At 39.2% G+C, this 23956-nt stretch overlaps 3 protein-coding genes and 1 pseudogene across 4 annotated transcripts; 1 reads left to right on the top strand and 3 right to left on the bottom strand.

Annotated features, from left to right (window-relative positions):
- Nucleotides 1-403: 403 nt before the first annotated feature.
- Nucleotides 404-6759, bottom strand: PRD1 (putative recombination initiation defect 1). The gene is made up of 9 exons (XM_068461513.2): nt 6272-6759; nt 5508-5617; nt 5235-5410; nt 4329-4640; nt 2918-3884; nt 2101-2812; nt 1745-2022; nt 992-1661; nt 404-842 (listed from the first exon to the last, which is right to left on the bottom strand). The coding sequence occupies exons 1-9, from the start codon at nt 6755-6757 to the stop codon at nt 600-602; spliced, it is 3954 nt and encodes a 1317-aa protein (XP_068317614.2). The 5' UTR covers nt 6758-6759; the 3' UTR covers nt 404-599.
- Nucleotides 6760-13741: 6982 nt separating this feature from the next.
- Nucleotides 13742-19357, bottom strand: LOC137722375 (putative phosphoribosylformylglycinamidine synthase, chloroplastic/mitochondrial). 2 transcript variants are annotated; one of them, XM_068461361.2, is made up of 3 exons: nt 19214-19357; nt 14864-19089; nt 13742-14016 (listed from the first exon to the last, which is right to left on the bottom strand). In XM_068461361.2, exons 1-2 carry the CDS (start codon nt 19253-19255, stop codon nt 14893-14895), a joined length of 4239 nt encoding a protein of 1412 aa, XP_068317462.2. In that variant the 5' UTR covers nt 19256-19357; the 3' UTR covers nt 13742-14016; nt 14864-14892. The 2 variants fall into 2 exon arrangements, with proteins under 2 accessions (XP_068317462.2, XP_068317461.2); XM_068461360.2 differs by having other exon boundaries at nt 13742-14021.
- A 578-nt stretch (nt 19358-19935) lies between these two features.
- Nucleotides 19936-21204, top strand: LOC137723195 (peptidyl-prolyl cis-trans isomerase FKBP65-like). Its single transcript, XM_088692207.1, has 3 exons — nt 19936-20280; nt 20400-20486; nt 20757-21204. The coding sequence occupies exons 1-3, from the start codon at nt 20076-20078 to the stop codon at nt 21086-21088; spliced, it is 624 nt and encodes a 207-aa protein (XP_088548333.1). The 5' UTR covers nt 19936-20075; the 3' UTR covers nt 21089-21204.
- Nucleotides 21205-22411: 1207 nt separating this feature from the next.
- On the bottom strand, nt 22412-23355 carry LOC148697274 (small ribosomal subunit protein eS8 pseudogene; annotated as a pseudogene).
- Between the last annotated feature and the right edge of the window lie 601 nt (nt 23356-23956).

Genomic DNA, 23956 nt, shown 5'->3' on the forward strand with positions numbered 1-23956 from the left:
GAACTATATTTTGGTGGTTGTTCGTTTATGTTGCCCTTTTTATGTTCTTCCATGGTGGTAGAACTTGATTCCGTCATCCTTGAATTTAAATGTAACGCTCTTCAAGCTTAAGTTCTGTGGTGCTCCGGGTTGCGATTAGGTCTTGATTTTTGTATTTTTAATCAAAGATTTGACAGTTAAAAATCTCGTAGTATCTCACTCTGGTCGACCATAGAAAATCCTTCCAGGAATAGCAGCACTATGATGAGCTACCTCAAGCGTTCGGGTTAAGCTGCTTTTTTAACTTCCAACTTTGCCTTTTGGCACAATGCTAAGCTTACCACATATTTGTACCGTATTTTAATACCATAAATAACACTAGGCTTAATGCGTCAATTGACGTGAAGATATTAGACAAACGAGGTGCTTCGAAGAATCACTACAGTGACTACCATTCAATCCGATAGTAATATGATTTTAGATTTGAACGATTATTGATCGACATGATCTATGAGAGAAGATCTAGAGATAGACGGTTAGACCGTTGAGAGCCCCACAGGGGTACTCCTCAGCTGAAGCTCACCATTTTTGCCAAGATGGATTCAGTACGGATAATTTTCTTAGCTTCCGTTCGTTTCTGTTTGAGTTTTGAAGAAAAGCTCTATTTCTTCCAACAATCTCTTATCCCCAACCTGTAATCCTCCTGGATCCCTATCTAAAGACGACTCGGACGCCATCAAGTCGATGAGAAACTCACAAACTTCTCCCATGTCGTCCAGGACGGTCGCCGCCTTCGCCTTCATTTTATACTCTTCTGCAATTTCGCCTCGGCTGTTGCCGCTGTACTTGCGTTTTCTGCACACCTGCAATGTACCAAATAACTTCGTTAACTCTTTTTGCAGAACTTCGGGCTGCTGTTCGAAATTTCATCTTGTCTCATGTTCATTCTAAAACCAACTGGAAAGAAGTATAATGACTCGAAAAATGCATGAGGAGAGAGAGGAATGGTCACCTGGAGCAACTGATTCACACTAGCAACTTGTTCCGTCTTAAGGAACTCAGAGTTCAGTAAAGCTCGAAATAAAAGTACAATCTCTGCGCTCAGATTATGAGCTTCGAGGTTTTGAATTACTGCAGATATGCAAGAATCGTCAAATACGGACCTCATCCACTCAGGAACCTTCTGACGTCTTAGCAATGTGACTGCGACATAAATTGCAGGCTTGTGAAGATTAATGAACGATTTTGATGCTAAGCTCGGGACTGCTAACGACATTGCCAGCTCTTCCACGATCATCCTGCTCCAGTTATTCTTTGTACTCGCACTTGTCCCTTGCATTCCCGCTGATTCCCACCTCAAAATCATTGATAGGCAGAGGCCACAGTTCATAGCCACTCTGAGGTCAGTGTAGAAAATAAGGCCTTCGAGGACAGCCGTTATAGACATTTGGTGCTTCGTGGTGCATATAATCTCCTTCCCTGTTCTGTTCTGCTGATCGGACAATCTGTTAAACAACTCCAACAGGCAGTATGAAGCAAAAAGTTTGACCGAACCAGATCCAAAATGCAATAGTCTGCAGAGGTCGTGGCAATAGATTCCGATAAAGGAAATCGGCTGCACCCTATCTGGAGGATCAAAGAAATGTTTCCAGTCCACAATGCCAGGTAAAACAGTGTGCAAACTGGAGGAAACCAAGAAAAAAGAAAAGTCAGTTTTCGAAAGAAAAATGCAATTCTATGGTTGAATTTAGTAGTAGGAACTGACCTTCGTAAAGAGAAGTAATTTAGTAGAAGCACATAGATTAAAACTTCTCCAGAGCTTGTCTCCTCATCATGGTCAGCCAATGCCGGTCCCTTTAGACACGCTACATGAATTACGCTATTGATTGCAGAGACCAGAGAAGTACTGAGAACAATGGCTTTTGAAGGTGCTAGGAGCACTTCGTTGGAAGAATGGTGCATAACTAAGGAAAGGATGCCTATTACTAAGAGACATTCATGATTCCACGCGTCTGGAGCTCTTGGAGTGACGATATTTATTAACTACAAAAGAAGATAAACTGTCGGATTAAATTCCTATTATGGTAACCAAACTGGTATCAGAAAAATTTAGTTAGTTACCTTCAGAGTCACTGCAAGCCAAGATTCTTCATCAGAAAGAGTTCCATGGTGTGCAGAGCATAAAGTTTTAAATATTAAAACCAAGGCGGCTCTGGATATCTGAGGCGACTGCGTATGAGTTGATTCGCAAAAGAAATTTTGGAAAGCATTTCCGATACCATGCAGGCATAACTGGTTGGAAACAGTTGGAAATATGTTGATACTAGATGTCATTAGATTCAATACAGAAATTATGTCATGCTCGTGTCCTTTCTCGAGAAGTTGTGTCAACAAGGACACCAAAAGTATTGCTGCATGATTATCTCCTCCGGCAATTAACTCTGCAATTGAATTAACATTTACCATACGACTAATGTTTCCATGGACTATGATGTCAGAATCATTTGCTACATTCCTTCCACAAAATTTCAGAAGCTGATAAGATAATATCCCGCTGATTTTCTCTTCTTGGAACAGCCATTTCAATGATATTGGATGAATTCTTGCAGAAGGCAAATCCCATTCGGTTTCACTTAATGTCTCGAACAGGATTCTTTCCGCTTCTGGACTGTAGGGGATTTGGTAGCTAACCTTGGCGAGACCCCTATAAAGACCATAAAGATACACAAGCCTCATTACTGTGATTGGATCTGTGCCCCGACCTTGGAGATCACTACTGTTGACCAGAATATATTGCTCCAGGGAAGCTAAAACCAACTTATCATCTGCAAGTCTGGGGAGCAAAGTATTAAAGATGTGAAGAAAAGTAGGTTTGCAGTTGTTAAATTTACCGTCAAACGTATAAAAATAGAAGGCTGGAAATCGAAAGTTCAATTACCTTTCATCATATAAGGAACTGGTGTATAAAATCAACAAGATGGCAGATTGGCAAGAAGATAATTCCAAATTACGGGAGTTCTTTTGCCCAAGTAGAAAGAGTAAATCAATGGGATCAGATGGGAGACATAAAGCAACATCTCTAATGGGTTGCCCCGCATCATTTCCCATAAGAACATCTACTAGTGAACTGAGCATAATATATACCCTCTGTTTCATCTTTTCTGTAGGAAATAAGCCAAGGCATCCAAATGACAAACTGAACCATGTGCTTGAAACCAGGCTGTTTGCAAGTTCCGCTGCTTGGTTATTGGAGTCCTGAAGCAGTATCGAATGAAATGTTTCCAGTACTCCAAGGGCAGTATCCTCATCCATTTCATTGAAGTTGGTTACAAACCAAGGTAACAAATGTTTTGTACATACATTCACAACAAATTGTCGTATTTCCACTTTAGCGGATTCGGTAGAATTTCCTTCCTGACTGTACGTATAATAAGCCTCCTTAAGTAGGAACAAAGAATGCAAAAGTTGACATGTATGCTTCTCAGAGGTATTTAGACAAGCAAAAACAGCATGTTGCATTGCTTCTTCAATTGGCGTTTGTAGATTCGAATTCACATGAGCAGATGGAGTTCTGATGATAGATACAAGCACTGAGCAGGTCAATATAAATGTTTCCTCAACCATCCCCATCTCCCCATCAGAATGCTTTCTAAGCATCTTTGTGAGAGTAGGTACTAGCTCTGCTATATGAGAGGAGGATACCATTCCGGGGCAATCAGAAATGCAGTTCAAAATGAGCTTTAATGTCTGACTTTGAACTGGATGGAAAGGAACATCGGCCACATAATTAAGTACTGGAACTAAAGTTGCAAACCCGACAACAAGCCTCTGTTTGAAAGCCTGCTTAGATTTTGATAAAATATCAAGCACCAGAACACATGATTTGACCAGTGGATCCTTGCATTCTGTTCATCAACAACACTTATAAGCTATTTTCATTTTTATTAAGGAAATGAAGTTTAACTAGGCTTATTAGCTGAAAACCAGTTTGTCCAAGAAGCACTCGATTTTTAAATATATTTAAAACGCACTTTTAGAAACTAAGATGCTTTGGGTTCATGAAACTGGACTTTCTAAGGGCTGGACAGAATAATATTCATAAATAAATAAGACCATATAAAAGGCTTGAGCTACCTACACTAAGAACAGTTTAAAACTTCTTAAATTCAGTAATTGCTTTTGATCAATGCTGGTTGCCGACTCCTTACTTAAAAGATAGTTTCTGGTTTCCTGATGATTGGCAATACTCAAATGGCTACTCTAACATCCAGAAAAACATACAAGCTGACAAGCTCAGCATTTTAAGGACAGTTGTTATGGTTTTATTTGGCACGAAAAAATTTACTAACCTGACAACCTCAGTATCTCAAATACATAATCTGCAATGTTTTCTTCAAGTAGGGCTTGGAGTTCTTTGCCTGAAGTGCCTTCCCAGGACATGTAATGAAATAGTAAATCCAGAGTGCTGATCTGGACTTGGCTGTCTGTTGAAAAAAGTGGGCCTTTGATGGCCTCAGTAAATAAGACATTCATCGGATTCACATCTTTTCCATCTTCTGTTGCTTGCTCAAAGCTGTCACCTTCTGATGAATTCATACTGTTTGAATCAAGTGCATATGCAGTCCCGAAAAGCCCTCTCTGCGTCAACACTGTCAAGAGTGCTGAACAAGTAATACGGAATAGTTAGTTGAGAGAAAACAGGTTTGATACGAATGAGGCAATGTGCCAGCGAAGAGTAAGCATTCTATGCTCTATCAGGATGAATTCCCCCAAAGATTCATACATAACCTGAAAGGTTTAAACTTATACTTGTAACCACTGCAGGGATTAAGTTTTAACATCAAGCACTGTTTCTGAGAGCTGTAATGTGTCTATCGTTTGTTTTAAATAAACTTAACATGCACATAACTGTTCAAACTAATTGATTGAACTCATTAACTAGAACTGTTCAACAGTTGTTTAAACTAACAGATCGAACTGTTGATGATAAAAATTGTAAGGACCTTCACCTTCATTGTGAAGATATGGAATGAGATCAATAAGAAACAATGGTAGTGTAGCTTAGGGAGGACCTTTCCATGCTTGGTGTCTACATATACCTATGTGCCCAAAAAGAAAACTTAAATTGACAGATAAAAAATAAAACGAGCTGACTAAAATGCTACTCAAATCTTGCTGAACTATGGTTCTCTAAAGGCCAATGGACCCAACTTTCAAGGAACAGAAAATAAGTAGCAAAGGAGTGGAAAACGGACCTACACAATTCAATCGGACATCATCGCTTTGGGTCTTCATGAGTGCCTCCAGAGACAAGCGCAATAGCTTGGGGCAAAAGGCAAATAAAAGATCAGTTCCGTCACCATCCTCTGAGGCGAATTGAAGAACAGACACTTTGTATAGAACAAACAGGATTTCTCCCCGGATCTCTTCACTACGTTAAAAGAATTAGAGCACAAAAGTTGAGTTATAATGTGGTAAATAAATTAGAAAAGGGAACATGCTCTCTTTCTGAATTCTATATTTGTTACCTTGGCAATTGAAGACCTGCAATGAGATTGGTAATGAGGCCATATTTGTCCCGAATGTGAGCATAAGGATTAGTATGCTGGCAGTTTAACAGAACCCCTAAGCAGTGAAGCTGCAGTTAAAGAGTGAGTCATACGGTGTATGGATGCAAATCATTACATTTACCAGGCACCTCATCGTGGACTCAACTATGATAAACGAGGGAAACCAAGTAGCCAAAATACATGAGAGATAAATCCACTAATAATATTTCAAAGAAACACTAACTAATCCCCCCATTTGAATTAGAACATCAGGTCACCAATGGTGCGTTTGGATGAGCAACTTTAAAGTTTCATGGAGCTTAGGCTAATTTGTTAGGTTTTGTAGTGCATTTGTAGTGATTTAGTGGTAGTTTTGTCGTGCTTAGTAGTTCATTTGTAGTGTCCGTGTAGTGCATTTGTAACGATTCAGTCTAAAGTTCCCGTCGCAACTTAGAACAAAGGAAAAATAAGGCAAATTTCAGGAATCTAACAAATCTGATTGAGTTCAATTTCACAAAACCGAAAAGTTCTAGCATTACCGAAAATTTTATCAAAATCTCGAAACTAATTTGTAAGTTCCCACTAAAACAAACGAACAGAGAATAAATTTCCTATGCTGTTGGATTGGACAGTTTTCCTTTACTTTCTCAGCAACCAAACAGTAAACAAAGCATTAAAAGAGGATTATTTGATTTAATTATAAAAACCAAAGAGACAATTGGTCGATCGGACGATGGAAATACCGTATAAACCTGACGGCGACTCCAAGCGAGGGAACCGGAAGAGAGGCTATCGGAAACCCTAGCGACGAAGTCAGCAGAAAGCGAGGCATCGGCGGAATCGCAGAGAGCGGAAACGAGACGGACGACTTGTCGTGCGATGGGGTCGTCGTCGAAGGAGGAGAGAGCGTGAACGAGAGGCGAGACGAGGAAGTGAGAGTGGAAGGTGAGGAGAGATCGGAGGAAAGGGGGGTCGGAGATGGCCTGAGAGAGCTGAGAGAGGGCGTAGGACACGTGGACGGTGGGAGATTGAGGGTTGGAGATGAGGTTGGAGAAGCAGAGCAAGCAGATTGAGCCACCTTGCTTGGTTTGGAGGATGAGCGTGGATCTGTGGCCCTGCGAGCATGCAGTCGGCGACGGCGGCGACACCGCTGAATTGGAAGCTTCATCTTCTTCTTCTTCGTCGTAGTAGTGTTGAATCTGCTGTGACTGTGAGTCGTCGAAGTACATTTTGGCGAACAGTGTTTGAATTTTGGCGCCAGAGAAAATAGAGGAATGAGGACTGGGTGGGAATATTGCAAAATGGCCGCTCTAATTTCATATTTTATTTTATTTTCTACAATTTCACATTTTATTTTTCTCAATTGTTTTTTTTTAATTTACTATTATTAAGAGGAGAGGAAAGTTCGCAGTTATTACATTAATTTTCGAGATGGGTGAGTTTCGAACTTTTAATTGCAGAATGTCGGCTGAGTTCAGCAGATGCGCTTGTGGCAGGTCAACTTCAACCAAAAAATTCGGGATTTGAAGCTAGATCTAGATGTGGTTCTTTAACCTGCGACAAATCCATTTTTTCATGCGAGCATCGCTCTTTCCTTTGACTTGGCTTTTAGGATATTGGACCATATCAAAAAATTGGTCATATTTTTTCTCAATTAACAATCTTCCATAAGATTGAATAGTTCAAATGAATTGGAATGCAAAAAAAATAATCTAGAGATTTATTAAAAAATCCATTGACGATAGCAAAAGATCTAGACCTAGAAACGAGTTCCCACAACACGATCCAAGTTTGACGACCAAACCTAGAGTAGCATTTTCCAAACCCTGGATATTCCTTTCCCTAACCAATATAAATGTTGGATTTGATTTTTCATGACATTTTTATTTAATTATTGGATTAAAAAGTTTGATGTTTACAAGGCAAACTTCAATGGGTGAATCAAGTTATCTCATAAAAAGATACAAGATGTTTGCGAGCGTTATGAGTACCATAGCTCCAACTCGGTTTGTTTTGTTGCCTTTTTTTTTTTTTTTATAAGTGGAAATGCCCATTATATCCCTGAAAATTGACATTTCATTATTTTCCTATTCATTACCAAACATGGAATATATATATATATATATATATATATATATAGAAATAGAATAATGAATTTATCTGGAATAATGAATAAAGCGTAATTTATCTAGAATAATGAATTTATCAAAATGCTCTTGAACATTGTAAGTCCGTAAAATTTTAACCGTAACTCCGGTTTTGATTCCGCTTGCGCCTACGCGTTCGTACTATCGAGTACTTCAAGAATACGATAAAATAGTAATCGTACACGTCACGAAAAGACGATTAACGAAAGTCAACAATCTCACCTCCAAGAGCATTTTCGTCAATTCGCTCTTTTAAAATTAATAAAATCGTAAAATTAGGGACGAATTGTCACAGGAATGGTGGCGGGTATGGTTGTAGTGGTGGTTGTAGTAGTGGTGGTGGTGGCACGATTGTAGCGTAGTGATCATGGCAACAATGGTGGTGGTAGTGGCAATGATAGTGTAGAAGGAGCATTTGTATGGTAGGTGGTGGTGGTCGCTCTCCAAAGATAAATTGTGTCAAGACGGATGCATACTGTAATTGTTTTAAATTAATGATCGAATTAAAAAATATTTCATCAAAGACTTAACTCCACTTTTTATTAAGATAGCTTTAAAAGCAACCTACATGCTGTTTTTAAAAGTTGTTGTTTGAAGGTCATTGGTTTTAAAATAAGCCGAATATTTATTTTATTAAACATTTTTTTTACTATTTAGTTTTAAAATGAATTAGTTTTTGGTGAAAACAAGCAATACCAAACTAGGACTTAGTAGATTAAATTATCAAATGTTAGGGAAGGAGAATTGATGGAGATCAAACTCTCACTAGAATGCATATTTTCTACTACTGCAGTAAGACATCATTTACAGAATTATTGTATTTTTGCACCTTGTTATCTACAAAATTAAATTTTCTATCCAAGAATTTTTTTTTGAAGAAATTTTTTAATACTATTAGGCGCTCAAAGAGAGTTTGAAATTATCATAATAATTTAAAAGATACAAGAATTTTGAGTCGAAATATATGAATAGAAACCTAACATTCTATCCACTAAAAGACCACATGCTTCTATCCAAGATAATACTTGAGAAAGGAGACGCTCCTGAATTACCACAAGTCCCTTAAAGTTCAGCTGCAGGCTTCTCAACCAAGCTTGACTGCTCATCATCTACCAAGCTGCTCACACCACCAGAAACCACAGCTCTGGGCTTTTCTTGAGCACGACACCTCAAAGAAACACCTCTCCTATTACCAAAACTGGGAGCTGAACTTCTCCCGTGAAGCGAGCCCCAAAGCACCTGGCTTCTTCCCTTAACCGAGTTCCTCTGCAAAAAAAGGCTCTGCCTATTCGTGCCCTGCCAAATAAAACCAAGCGACATACAGCTTTCGATTTTGATCGACATTTTCTACCAAAATGCTACAATTTTTCAAAGCAATAATAAAAAAACAAAGAAAAAAATGGTAACGAAGAATACTTACTCGTAAGAACTCGGCGGCGGCTGTTTCCCGAATACCGGCCATAATCTCAACCTTGAAGAAACTAAAAACAAACAAAAAAATCAAATAATTAATTTCCAGAAAAATTGATGCTTTACATTGAAACAAACACAGAAGCAGAGAAAACCCACCTCACCTTCAATTCGACTACTAATTGGGTGTGTATAAATTCTTAGGGTTTAGAGTAATTATGTATCAAATCTTACGGCATTTAGGTGTCATGAATTTTTTTTATTTGTTGCCATAATTGATAATCTTTATGAAACCCAATATTTATGAATTTAGAGATTAAATTTTAATTATATATTAAATTTTAGTTTTAGTTTAACTAAAATTGAAAGACGTTTAATTATTTAACAAGAATTTATTATATATAATTAAAATTTAATCTTTAAATTCATAAATATTGGGTTTCATAAAGATTATCAATTATGACAACAAATAAAAAAAATTCATGAGACCTAAATGCCGTAAGATTTGATACATAATTACTCTAAACCCTAAGAATTTATACACAACCAATTAGTAATCGAATTGAAGGTGAGGTGGGTTTTCTCTGCTTCTGTGTTTGTTTCAATGTAAAGCATCAATTTTTCTGGAAATTAATTATTTGATTTTTTTTGTTTGTTTTTAGTTTCTTCAAGGTCAAGGTTATGGCAGGTGTTTGGGAAACAACAGCTGCCGTTGAGTTCTTACAACTAAGTCGACTGGTTTTATACTTTCTGTTTGTCTTCAAAACCTAACAAATCAAGGAAAGCAAAGTTAAAGGAGGGTGAAGCATCATATGAAGGAGACGACGGTAGTCATCCATTATTTGATAATCACAACCTTTACCCTTTGTTAAAAATCATCAAAATTGTATGTTAAAAAATTCAATTGCAAAAAAAAAAAAAAAAGAACATTTTTTATTTCTTGGAGAAGCAAGGTTAAATGAGGGTGGAGCATCACATGAAGGAGACGACGGTAGTCATCCATCATCTGATAATCACAACCTTTACCTTTTATTAAAAATCATCAAAATTGTATGTTAAAAAAAAATCAATAGCAAAAAAAAAAAAAAAAAAAAAAAAAAAAAAGAAAAGAAGAACATTTTTATTTCTTGGGGAGGTGGAGATGAGGCTGTGATTGATAAACAAAAGAAATTCTATTCTTGATGAATACATATGATTGTTTGCGTGATGGCGTTCAAATTCATGACTAATCTAACAAAATCTATCATTTGACAAAAAAAAAAAAAATCAAAGGTTTGGATTTTCAGGGTTGTATTGCTTTTAATTTGGAGGGTATTAAAGTCTATTGAAGTGTGCTTTTGATCATATTTGAAAGTTTTTCTAAAAACTGACATTTATAAAATTAGAGTCTTAATTTTGGTTATTTATGATAAAAACTCTTATTTAACTATGACTTGGTAAATACAAGAACACAATGGTAGTGACAATTGTGGTTGTGGTGGTAGTGGGGGTGGCGGCTTCAATGATAGTGGCAGTTGTAGTGGTAATGGTGGCAGGTATGGTTGCGGCGGTGGTTGTAGTGGTAATTGACACACCCCGATCCGGGATGTTTACTTGGACTCCGAATCAAGTTGTGTTGGCCGACACCATACAGATGACGAAGCCATAAAGTGTAGTGATGTGGAAAATGTGAGTAAATTTAAACCTAAATGTGCCTAAATGTATAAGTGCGCTTGTGAGCGAGAATGAATCCAATTCACACGTAATGTCAAGCGTAAGAAAAGTATAGCAAAGGTAGGATAAGAATTATACCATCGAAGGTAATCACCTATACCAAGTTTGCCAAGAATCTTCGTCGACACGAAAGCTCAACTACTAAAACCTAGAGGGACAAAAAATAAGGGTGAGTGGGCCTAAAAATAAAGCTTTGTAAAAACCCTTTTGAAAACATAATAACACATCGCCGTAAAACAAGTATAGTTTCCAAAATTTACATACTATGTATAGTATGTAAGTACTTGTTGTAGTCTGCAATATCTCAAGAATTCAATACGTCACAAAATTTTTAAATAGGCATATAACTTCCAATAATCGTAATATCTCGTAGAAATAAACATATCACATCGAGTGCTCATTGATATATGCTGACATACGGTTCATGCAGAGGTATTCTAACATGAACATGACTGGGTGTAATAATAATTTACGCTCTAGTATTACAATCATGTGAAGACTGGCACTATGCGCATCATATATGAGTCCTAATTGCCTATAGCAATCTAGGACAGGACTGGCACATGCAATGGATCCAAAGTGAGCGTACGGTGCGATGTGAACATACATGTGAAAGATTGGTCTTAGCCCGAACGAGTATTAATACCAGTGCAGCACACGATGAGCAGATAACGCAAATATAAGGAATAAACTATTAGGGATAAAATAATCTTCCAAGAGATCTTTACCTCGTCTTTCCCTCTTTTTATCCAAGTTTGCAGCACGTCTGGGTTTGGATATCTGACCCACAGCTTCCATGACAAAACGGGAATATAAGGCTCTTTGCCTTCTATGTTCATCATCTTCATCCTCTTCCATTGCGAAAGCCTCATCTTCACTTTCCTCGAGATTGAACAATTCTTCCTGTTGTGCCAACAATCTTTTCTGTTGCTCATCGATTTCATGCAATCTCCTTGAAGAAGACATTGTAAGAACTTAAGATTTAAAAACGATGAAGAGGGATTCTGAGCTAAAAAAGAAGGATTGAGTTTGGTGGTTTATATGGACAAAAAATGAAAGGATGAGGTTCTGGACAATACCACGTGGCACTATGTGATTGGTTGAAAATCTTATCGAAATCTTGGCTAAATTATTGTAAACAGATAGTGATACATGACGCGTTGAGATTGGTTGAAAATCTTATAAAAAATCTATCCACAAAATAGTACATTCAAATAATGACATGTGGCATGACAAGATTGGTTGAAAATCTGATTGAAATCTTGGTTAAATTATTGTAAACAGATAGTGACACGTGGCGTGTCAGGATTGGTTGAAAATCTTATCGGAAATCTATCTACAAAATAGTACCTTTGGATAATGACACGTGTCATGACAAGATTGATTGAAAATCCTATCCAAAATTAAAACTAAAATTTTTTATTTATTATTTTATAAAAAAATTAATAATATTTTAAATGGGTTGGGTGCCAGCACAATTTGTAGGGATGGAGATGCATTTGTACCAGCGCATTTTTTAGACTTTGTGCCAACACATTTTTTAGGGTTGGAGATGCATTTGGCCAATTACTGTTCATTGGGGTAAATCACTATTCATTTAAGTGGATTAAATGGGCTGGGTGCCAGCGCATTTTTAGTGGTGGAGTTGCTATAAAGGTGAGGGAATCTGAGAGCATATGGGAGAAGAAGTGACGCGGGGACAAAGGAGATAAGAGACTCACGTGAGGGGGGGTCCCACCATGCGGAAAATCCGACACGAAAAATATTAAAATAATAAAGCGTAGTTTATCTAGAATAATGAATTTACCAGAATGGCCTTGAAGATCGTGAGTTCGTAAAATTTTAACCATAATTCCAGTTTTGATTCCGCTTTGCGTCTACACGTTCGTACTATTAAGTACTTCGAGAATACAATAAAGTAGTAACTCGTATGCATCACGAAAAGACAATTAATGAAAGTTAACAATCTCACCTCCAGGAGCATTGTAGTCAATTCACTCTTTTTAAATTAATAAAATCATAAAATTAGGGACAGATTGTCACAGTAATGGCGGCATGTATGCACGATTGTGGCGTAGTGGTAATGGCAACAATGGTGGTGGTAGTGGCTATGATAGTGTAGAAGGAGCATTTGTAATGGTAGGTGGTGGTGGTAGCTCTCCATAGATAAATTGTGTCAAGACGGATGCATTCTGTAATTGTTTTAAATTAATGATTGAATTAAAAAATATTTCATCAAAGGGCTTAACTCCACTTTTTATTAAGACAACTTTAAAAGCAACCTACATGCTACTTTTAAAAGTTGTTTAAAGGTCATTGGTTTTAAAATAAGCCGAATATTTATTTTGTTAAACATTTATTTTATTATTTAATTTTAAAATGGATTAGTTTTTGGTGAAAACAAGCAATACCAAACTAGGACTTAGTAGATTAAATTATCAAATGTTAGGGAAGGAGAATCGATGGAGATCAAACTCACACTAGAATGCATATTTTCTACCACTACAATAAGACGTCATTTACAGAATTATTGTGTTTTTGCACCTTGTTATCTACAAAATTAAATTTCAATTTGAATTAGCAATTAAATTTTCTATCCAAGAATTTTTTTTTTTAAAAAAAAATTTACTACTATTAGGCGCTTGGGAAGAGTTCGAAATTATCACGATAATTTAAAAGATACAAGAATTTTGAACTTAAAATGCATGAATAGAAACCTAACATTCTATCCACTAAAAGACCCCATGCTCCAATCCAAGATAATACTTGAGAAAGGAGACGCTCCTGAATTACCACTATTTAAAGTTTAAACCATAATCCGTACTTTGTCCTAGCCTAGGTGTCGTATCGATGTTGAAGATATATCATGAACATGTTGCAACGTTTTGTCAGCGAAAATGCAGCGACAATGACACATATAATATCAATACCATATCGACAGTCTGTTCTTTAACCCACTACAATTTATTTTGAACTAATCAGCATCAACGCAGATTAAGAGTTTAAGATAGGTCAAGGGTTCAATCCCTTCCTATGTACCGAAAATAAATAAATACATACGAAACAAACACATGTTAAACTCATAAACTTAAAGATGCAGCATACAAAATTGCAAGCATATTCGTTCATGAAGTTCGAAATAAGTTCAAGTTTTGACTCCGGTCGTCCTGCTGTCGCGGCTAATTCAACAGATTCCGATCAGTCATCATCGTCGTCATCTGTTCTGCCAAAACGATAAGGAAAACAAAATTCATGTCAGCAACAAAAACTGAAAGCACCCCACAGCATGCATGATTCAAATCCTCTTCAACAGACAGCTAAAGCTCTCGTTAACATTATAGAAAAAGAATTCATTCAACAGCCAAATCGGATTAACGCTCCTCATGGTGACCGGGTAATTTTTTCGGAAGATACCCCTCGTAGGTTTAAATCCTAAGTTTCTTAACCAAATGGTCTATCTTCTGAATGTCCTATCACCACGAGGACCATTAATCCAATTGTGGGTAATTCAAATGATAACCCCAGATCCATCGAATATAGGTCAACAATTGCACACAATTAAGGGAAGCCTGCATCATAACCCTAGTTCCCAAAAATTTCACAATGATAATGAAATAGCAAGGCAAATCAGGGTAATCAACCGAATATATTACACTTTTTTGGCCCTGGTCAGATGATTGAAGCTCAGTAACATTTAAAAACTTAACCACGTATGATATTCATCAGATTCGCATTTTCTTTGTCCAACTTATTTTATATACATACAACAGCAAACAAGCCTCATCCCACTAAGTGGGGTTGCCTGTATGGAATCCTAGAACGCCACTGCGCTCGGTTTTGCATCAGATGAAAAAAAGGAACTAACTCATTATACCTCATATTTGTCGATTTCAATAATTAAACCATATAATATCGAGTCCAAAAAGCATATTAGCGAGACATGAAAATCTAAATGCCTATTTCCACAGCCCTCATGCAAGCATACTCTAAAGAAAAACACGACTCCCATGTAACTGGCAAAAAAATAAAATAAAGCAGAACTCTAAAGAAGACTGAAATACTGACCATTCTTGTACGAAAAGGAATACTGTTTTTCAAGAACACCACTCTCTAGCATTCTGGAACATTCGCAACCAGGGACTAGGGCCTTTCTTTTCCACATCCCATTGCTTGGGATACCAGGGTAATTGCCACATTAAGAAGCAACGCTCTGGATGAGGCATCATGGCTAGATGCCTCCCATCTGGAGAACAAATTGCTGCAACCCCCAAGGGAGAGCCATTGACGTTGAAAGGGTAAACTTCTGTCTCATTACCATCATCATCGCAATACCTTACTGGTGCCAACTTTGAGTGAAGCAAACGATCAAGAACACCATCATCGGGGAAATATGCTCTTCCTTCACCATGTGCAGCCCACACACCCAATGTACTGCCCTCCATTCCTTTAAACATTATAGCTGGCGAGTCCTTTATTGCCACACTGGTGAATCGGCATTCAAACCGTCCAGACTCGTTGTGAATGAACCTGGGCTGCGAAGGGTCCCCACCACCACCTAGCACACCACCAACTTGAGGACCCGGGACCCACCCCAAAAGGGCCATAAGCTGACACCCGTTGCAAACTCCAAGACTAAAAGTGTCTGGCCGCTTGTAAAACTCTTGAAATTGATTTAGAAGGGGCTGATTAAATCGAACCGATGCAGACCAACCTTTTGCAGAATCAAGCACATCGGCGTAGCTAAAACCTCCAACAAACGCAATTCCACGGAATTCATGCAATGAAATGGTTCCATTAAGAAGGTCTGACATTGTAACATCCCATGGTTCAAAACCAGAAGCATAAAATGCTGCCGACATTTCTCTGTCCCCATTGCTGCCTTCTTCTCGGATTATAGCCACTTTTGGTTTGCAAGCGACGGTCATATACTTTTTATCTGTGAAAGAAGGAGTGAAAGACAAATCCCATGAAGGCTCATGCCTATCTTTCAACCCTTCTTTTTCTAGATCCACACAAGAAGCCAACCTTTGAAGTCTTTCCAGCTGAAAACTAGTGTCCTCCCACAAGTCCCTTAGAAAAGAAGTACTCTCATTCAAATGTGTAACCCCATCAACCTTTAACTCTACTGAGGGTGTGGCACTTACTTGACCAATAATCTCAGCCAAAATATTGTAACTGCTCAGTTTTTCCAACACCAAATCTAAGTCATTCCGGCTTACCTCAATAACCAGACCAAGTTCTTCAGCAAAAAGCGTTTGGAATAGGCCCTTCCCATGTGAAGTCAAGTCCAAAGTTATGCCACAATTCCCAGAAAATGCCATTTCAAGGGCACAGACCAGTAGCCCACCATCACTAATATCATGACCAGCAGAGATCAATTCGTCAGAAAGAAGGTCCTGAACTCCCTCAAAAACTCGTTTTAGATAAGGAACATCCTCAATGTCAGGGCAGTCATTGCCAACTTGGTCAAAAACCTGAGCAAGAGCAGACCCACCTAACCTCCGCTTTCCCTTTGCCAAATCAATGTGAAGCAGCACACCATCATCCTTGAGCTTTAAATCTGGGGTTACTGTTTTTGTTATGTCAGGACAAGTGCAATAAACACTCATTACAAGATTGCCAGGTGCCTTAACAACCTCGCCTGCAACATGGGCTGCCATGGAAAGACTGTCCTTCCCGCCATCAATTGCAATACCAAGTTCGATCATTGCCTCTGAAAGAGCTGTAGCAGCATCATACATAGCTGCTCCTTCCCCATCAAGCTTGGCTGCATACATCCAATTCCCGCTGGCTTTAACATCAGATAGAGAAGTGACCTTTGCCCAAACAAGATTTGTGAGTGCTTCTCCCACAGCCAATCTTGCCATTGCTTTTGGATCCAGCAAACCTTTGATTGGCTGCTCCCCAATGGCACATGCACCTCCAGTCACATCAGTAAAAGTCTGCGCTATTACTGCAACATCAGAGAGAGGAATTTGCAAGGGCCCAACAGTTTGCTGCTGTGCTACTAGACCTGTAACACACCTGTCTACTTTGGATGTCAAGAAGCGCTTTGAACAAACAGATGGAAGTCTCAACACCCTCTTAAGTGAATCCATCACTGTTATTCCAGGAGCAATATCAAGTGGTTCTCGTGCATCAATCGTCCTGTGGAATTCAAAACTTTTCTGTGGCATATCACCAAGTACTTTCTCAAGCTCCAAATCGACTGCAGGAGGAGGGGGAGGGAGTCCACTAGATTCACATTTTTTAATAGCTAAGCTATCAATTAAAACAGCACGTCCCTCACCATTTATTGTTCCAATAACAGCCATAGAAACCCTTTCTCTTTCACATATTGATTGCAAGAGGTGGCGGCTTTCAGGCTTCACCAAGATTGCATCTTGCTCCTGGTATTCTGCACCCCATATCTCCAAGACAGACATTGTGTGATCACCAACTACAATTGCCCGGATATCAATCTGGCCGCCCTTGGGGTATATAATTTCCTTAACAACATTGCAGTTTCCACCTGCCCCCTGATCATGAATGCTAATGATAGGGTTATTATCCCCCATCTCAATACAGGCACGGACCACACGATAAAGTTTCTGTGCCATCTCTGCATCTCCACGCTGTACGGCATTAAAATCAAGCTCCGCATCATTCTGGCCGCTAACCATGCTCGATGCTGCCCCACCCCCCATTCCAATACGATAAGCAGGGCCTCCAATTTTAACAACCAGCATACCAATGTCAGGCTCACCTTTTGTTATATGGGTGTGATCAATCTGCCCAATGCCTCCACTAAACATGATTGGCTTCAACCATTCTCTCCTGTCTCCACTTGGAAGTCTCATTCCAAATGTTCTAGTGTAGCCCTGAATCAAGGGCTCACCAAATTTGTTCCCGTAGTCTGATGCACCATTGCTAGCATCTATAAGGATCTGCAGAGGTGGAGCCAAATTTGATGGATAAGCAAAAGACGGATCTTCCCAAGGTGCATAAGAGCCCTCCATATTGAGATTCCCAACACAATAACCAGCTGTAGATGCTACAACAAAAGACCCTCTTCCAGTCGCATGGGTATCCCTGATTCGACCTCCTGCGCCTGTCTCCGCACCAGGGTAAGGCGCTACAGCACATGGGAAATTATGGGTCTCAGCAGTAAATAAAATATCAAGGTACCGAGTAGCTATGCTCAATGGACATGTTGAACCTGGCTCAACCGGTCGCATTTGCTTTACAAGAAACCCCTTGATTGCACTTGAGTTATCCTTGAAGCCAATTACAGAATTGTTTGGGTTTGCCTGCAACGTGCTCTTCACAATCTGCATCAGAGTTCTATCCATAGGCTGTCCATCTATAATAATTTTGCCAGTAAAAAACCAGTGCCTACTATGCTCACTGTTGGATTGTGCAATATCAAACAGCTCAACTGTTGTTGGATTCCTCTGGATTTCATCCTTGAATAGCCTAGTGTAGTACTGGAGATCCTGCTCATCAAATGCCAAACCCATTTCCTGATTTATCTCCTCCAATGCCTTCCGACCCCTCTCCATGACATGTACATGACGAACTTCATCCGGAACTACACTCGTTTCAAATGAAACTAGCTTCTGGGCATACACACACTCAGTCATTCGATCATGAACCAGTGCAGCAAACTCATTAATCTGATGATCTTGAAGTGATCCCTTACTAAACAGCAAGTACCTCCTTGACCGTTCCAAACGAGTCACCTCTGTCAACCCACATGCTCGACAAATTGATACAGCATTAGAAGACCAGGCTGTTGTAAATGACAACCTAGGACCAACCTCAACAATAACTGTACTAAGGCCTTCCTGCCTTTTCTTTTCAAGAAAGCTCTCAGTCCCCAAATTCTCGGGCTCATAAGTCTCCTGAAGAAGCCACTTCAAAACCAAAACCTTGTCGCTAGAAAGTGGCGAGTCAAGGCCAATGTTGAAGCACTGCTCAGTTTTCAAACCTACAATCTGATCCGTGATCTTTGTCTGAACCGTCTTCAGAAGCTCAGCTGTTGCACTCTCCTGAATGAGCGGGATGCGAAAAAAATGAATAACTTCAGCTGCAGGCTTCTCAACCAAGCTTGACTGCTCATCATCTACCAAGCTGCTCACACCACCAGAAACCACAGCTCTGGGCTTTTCTTGAGCACGACACCTCAAAGAAACACCTCTCCTATTACCAAAACTGGGAGCTGAACTTCTCCCTTGAAGCGAGCCCCAAAGCACCTGGCTTCTTCCCTTAACCGAGTTCCTCTGCAAAAAAAGGCTCTGCCTATTCGTGCCCTGCCAAATAAAACCAAGCGACATACAGCTTTCGATTTTGATCGACATTTTCTACCAAAATGCTACAATTTTTCAAAGCAATAATAAAAAAACAAAGAAAAAAATGGTAACGAAGAATACTTACTCGTAAGAACTCGGCGGCGGCTGTTTCCCGAATACCGGCCATAATCTCAACCTTGAAGAAACTAGAGATTAAATTTTAATTATATATAATAAATTCTTGTTAAATAATTAAACGTCTTTCAATTTTAGTTAAACTTCGTTGAGATGATCATTCAATTCTATTACAATTCAAATTATGAATCGGCCCTAAACGGAAAAGGATTCTCATCGGATGGACGGTCCTGATCACTATATTCTTAAAATCCTCAGAAAAAAAAAATCCTGCGATGGAGGCCAAACTAATTTATATATTTTATTTATTTTTAATGGAATAATTATTTCTTTTATTTGTTGCCATAATTGATAATCTTTATGAAACCTAATATTTATGAAATTAGAGATTAAATTTTAATTATATATAATAAATTCTTATTAAATAATTAAACGTCTTTCAATTTTAGTTAAACTTCGTTGAGATGATCATTCAATTATATTATGATTCAAATTATGAACCGACCCTAAACGAAAAAAGATTCTTATCAGATGGACGGTCCTGATCACTATATTCTTAAAATCCTTATAAGAAAAAAAATCCTGTAATGGAGGCCAAACTAATTTATATATTTTATTTATTTTTAATGGAATAATTATTTTTTTTTATTGCAAGACTGTATCTTATAACAAAGTTCGTCAAAAATGGTGATAATTCTGGAACCATCCTGACCATGTCACGTTTCAGAACTCTCTAGACTCTCCTCTCTTTTTCTCTCTCCTCTGCCTCTCTCTCTCCGCAATTCGAAAAAGCCTCTGCATTCACTGTTCTGTTTCGCGCTTGCTTGTTCAATAGCATTAAACGCCCATTGCAATCGGGTCAGGAAGTGGCCATGGAAGACGACTTTGATTTCTCAGCTGCCACCAACAGCCTCAACGACCCCGGTGACTTGGACCTTCCCGACGCCGAGGACGACGCAACTAGCCCAACTCTCAAGGTTGGTGATGAGAAGGAGATCGGGAAGAACGGCCTCAAGAAGAAGCTCCTTAAAGAGGGTGAAGGCTGGGACACTCCCGGCTCCGGCGACGAAGTTGAAGGTATAATTATATATATATATATACACTATACTTATACACACGCGCATACATACATATATGTATATGTGTGTTGTTTGATGGTGAGCGTTGGTACTATTTGGCTGGTGGTAATTTTGCAGTGCATTACACTGGGACTCTGCTGGACGGAACCAAATTCGATTCAAGCCGTGACCGTGGGACCCCTTTCAAGTTCAATCTCGGACAAGGTGATTGATTCATTTCCACTTTATCATTGTTTTCAATTGTGTTTATATATGTAAAGGGCGACCATAAGCCAACAAGGCTCTCACTTTGTGAGGGGTGGGGAACATTTATCGCAGCCTTACTCTTGCTTTGAAATGAGGCTGTTTTTATGACTCGAATTCGTGATCTTTCGGTCCCAATGGAGCAATTCTTGATTCGAGGGGATAACATTTTGTTAAATTTTCCTCTTACTGAGCCGTATTTTGGGTTATGATTCAATTGGTTAATTTCAGGACAAGTGATTAAGGGATGGGATGAAGGAATCAAAACCATGAAGAAGGGCGAAAATGCGGTTTTCACCAATACCATTATGCTTGAAGCGAAATCCATCAACAGTACAAGAATGTGCACGCTGCATCAACAGTACAAGAATCCATCACCAATACCATTATCGTATAGACTAGAGAGAGTGGCTAAAAAGTTGGAGCACCTTATATGCACGCTGCATCTCCCCTTCGGTTTCATATTCAACAAAAGCATATCCGCGCGAAGCACCAGTTACTGGAAAAATTGCACCAATCAAATTACAAAGATGGACTCTCATAGCATTACAGTGTCAAAATAGAAACATAAAATTCTGCAAGCCAGTATGCAGACTATATTACTATTCAAGAGCATTGTAGTTGTAATGTTGTGAAATTTTGTACGGAGCTCGAATTCAAAGCAAAATTAAGAAGCTCACCAATGTGCCTGACCAAGCGCAAGCTTTTGACCCGACCGTACTTGCTCATAGCCTGAAAACCCAAGTTCAAAATTCGTTTTTAGACCAAGAACTTCCACTTAATTGGGTTTCTACCGATCACAGTTGAACAACTTTCTTCCTGTTTCTTTCTTTTCTCAATTTTCTGGGCAACCAAACAGAAAGTGAGAGAGAGCGAGAGAGATGAACCTTGCGAAGAGTGCGTTCGGTAGTGAGATGAGAAAGGTGACCAACGAAGAGAGTGCAATAAGGATCGCCGAGGAGCTTGGGGTCGCCCAGGGGGTCCTCTGCAAAAGAAAAAGAGTTACAGGGCCAAAGTATAAATAAGAAGAAGCAAAGGGTAGGGATATAAGAGAAAAAAGGAAAAAAAGGAGGAGAAGAGAGAGAGTGTGTGGTTACAGAGGCCAGCGGAGGAGCAGAGGAAGGCTCGGTAGACGGCGTTGTCGTGAGGGAGAGTGTCGGTGCCGTCTATGCTTCCCGCCTGAATCGGATGATACGCCTCCGAGTAGAACACCGCGTTTAAGTTTCCGTTCACGTTTCGTCCGCCCCCACTCATCGTCGCATAATCTCTCTCTGTCTTCAGAAGCAATGCAAATTCATGGACAGAACAGGTGGGCTTTATAGAGGTATTTTCTGGGCCCATTTTGTTTCCGGCCCACGTTTTTATTTGCAACGCATTGACTCAAACGGGCCAAAAAAATATGATGCTCAGCCCATGCTTTCTCGGTTTTGAACCGAGGGAGCATATCGACTGAAAAAAGTATGTGGGTTTTCAAATGATTCCAACAACATTTGGAATCGAATTCATAACAACTGAAATCCTCAATCCGGGTTTGAACTCCCATGAATGTATTTCGTTATCGAAAGTACGATGTTGTGTAGTTCTGGGACTGTTTAACAAGCGGGATTAGTCTGTCATCAATGTAAGATGGTGGCTCTTATATCAGCGTCAACAAACTGTTTATGCAGCAACGCCAACACCCTCTCGCTTCTTCCTCTAGAGCTTGGTCATGTAAAACTCAGGCTCCTTACCTTCCAAGATGTGCCTGACAGATTAGTTTACGAAACAAAATAAGATGATGCAGAAAACAAATACAATCGAATGTATTAAAACGAGTTATTAAACTCAGCCATCAGCTCTGCCCTGCCACATTCGCAAGGACGGGAAGATATATGCAAAGCCAAAAATCACTCACCCCCAAACTGTCCTTCAATCTGGGAGTTTAGCGTGCAAACTTGCTGATGCTTCTCAAGCTTTCCGGCGGCATTACTCTTCTTTGCTTCCTCCGTAGTTCCTTCTCCTTCCTGCTTGTACATATAAAGATAGAACTAGTTAGTGTGATGATGAAATGAAATTGTCATTCACCTCATGATAAAAAAACATAACACAATCCATTGATCATGGTATTGAGCTTAAAAATTCTCATTTCCTCCATCTAAATTTTGTATATTAAGCATCGTGAAAGAAACTAGGCAATGGGAAATCCAGGAATATCAAATGCATTATACAGCACATGAGACGGAGAAACAGCCTCTTTGCTAAGCAAGGCTGCGTACAATAGACGTTCTTCCCCCAACTCTCGCAACCCGGGAGCCTTGTTGACTTGGGATCGCCCATTCTTTTTTTATAAAGCACATGAGGCAGTGATGATTAGAAGATTATGGCAAGTAGAGGAGGGTTAACTAACCACTGGACGAAACATAAATGAGTAATAAAACCCGTTTAGATTCATTCAAGTAAAAAACAACAAATAAAATACAGTGCATGATTCATCGTGGCAGCCAGGGCATCTCACCTGTGCACTCTCCGTCATTCCATACCAAGCCTCCAAACTTGGGAATTGCTCGCCAAGACCTGAATTCACAAAAGGTGTGTGAATTCACAAAAAGCCTGCCTATGGGGTATCCTTCTTAGCAACAGCAGACTTCTTCTTTCTGCCAATTTCAACTCCATAATGCTGGAGGTACCATTGCTTAAATGGAGCTGCATCCACCTGGACAATGGTGCTTTTCACCCGAGTTTGTGTTCTAACAAGCTCATTGTTTAAGGCATTGTATACAACATCCAGGAGACGGGTTTTTGAGAAAAGGTCCTTTTGACAATAAAGCCACAATGTGAGTCCTGTGCCCATATGCTTACTTGTCGATTGCTTATTTTATTGAGAGTATTCAAATTTATTCACAAGATGAAAACTTAACAGCTGTAATTTTGTAGATGGATTTGGCGAGGCGGGAAGGCCAGCTATAGGGGATGAAGGCGCTGTGCCACCAAATGCGACCCTTGAGATAGCGCTCAAGTTGGTATCGTGGAAGACGGTTTCTGATGTTACCAAAGATAACAAGGTCCTCAAAAAGTGAGAGAGTACAACAAGAAGGACGCGCAGTTCTACGGCAACATATTTGCAAAAATGAACAACAGGAGCTGGTGCCGATGACCATCGACAGTAAGGCTTGATTGAGGTTGTCCTGTAATTGAAACAAAATTTGAGGTTGTGTGCATTTTTGAACAAGATTAGTAATGCAAAACCTGGGATCTGTCAAAATGTTTGTGGCTAAATGTGCTTCTGACAGTTAAAAGTGCTCGTAAATAAAAGTTCTTTTGCACCATATAAGCGTATTTGAGAAGTGTTTGCTTCCATTGCTTTTCAAGGTGTGTTCGACTTTCAAGAAACACCCTTCCTAAAGACGGCAGAAGCACTTGTGAGCCTCCAAGTGGTTGCTACAAAATCAATT

The sequence above is a fragment of the Pyrus communis genome, chromosome 4 (genome assembly GCF_041283825.1).
Source record: "Pyrus communis isolate YQ-2024b chromosome 4, ASM4128382v1, whole genome shotgun sequence".
Lineage (NCBI taxonomy): Eukaryota > Viridiplantae > Streptophyta > Magnoliopsida > Rosales > Rosaceae > Pyrus > Pyrus communis.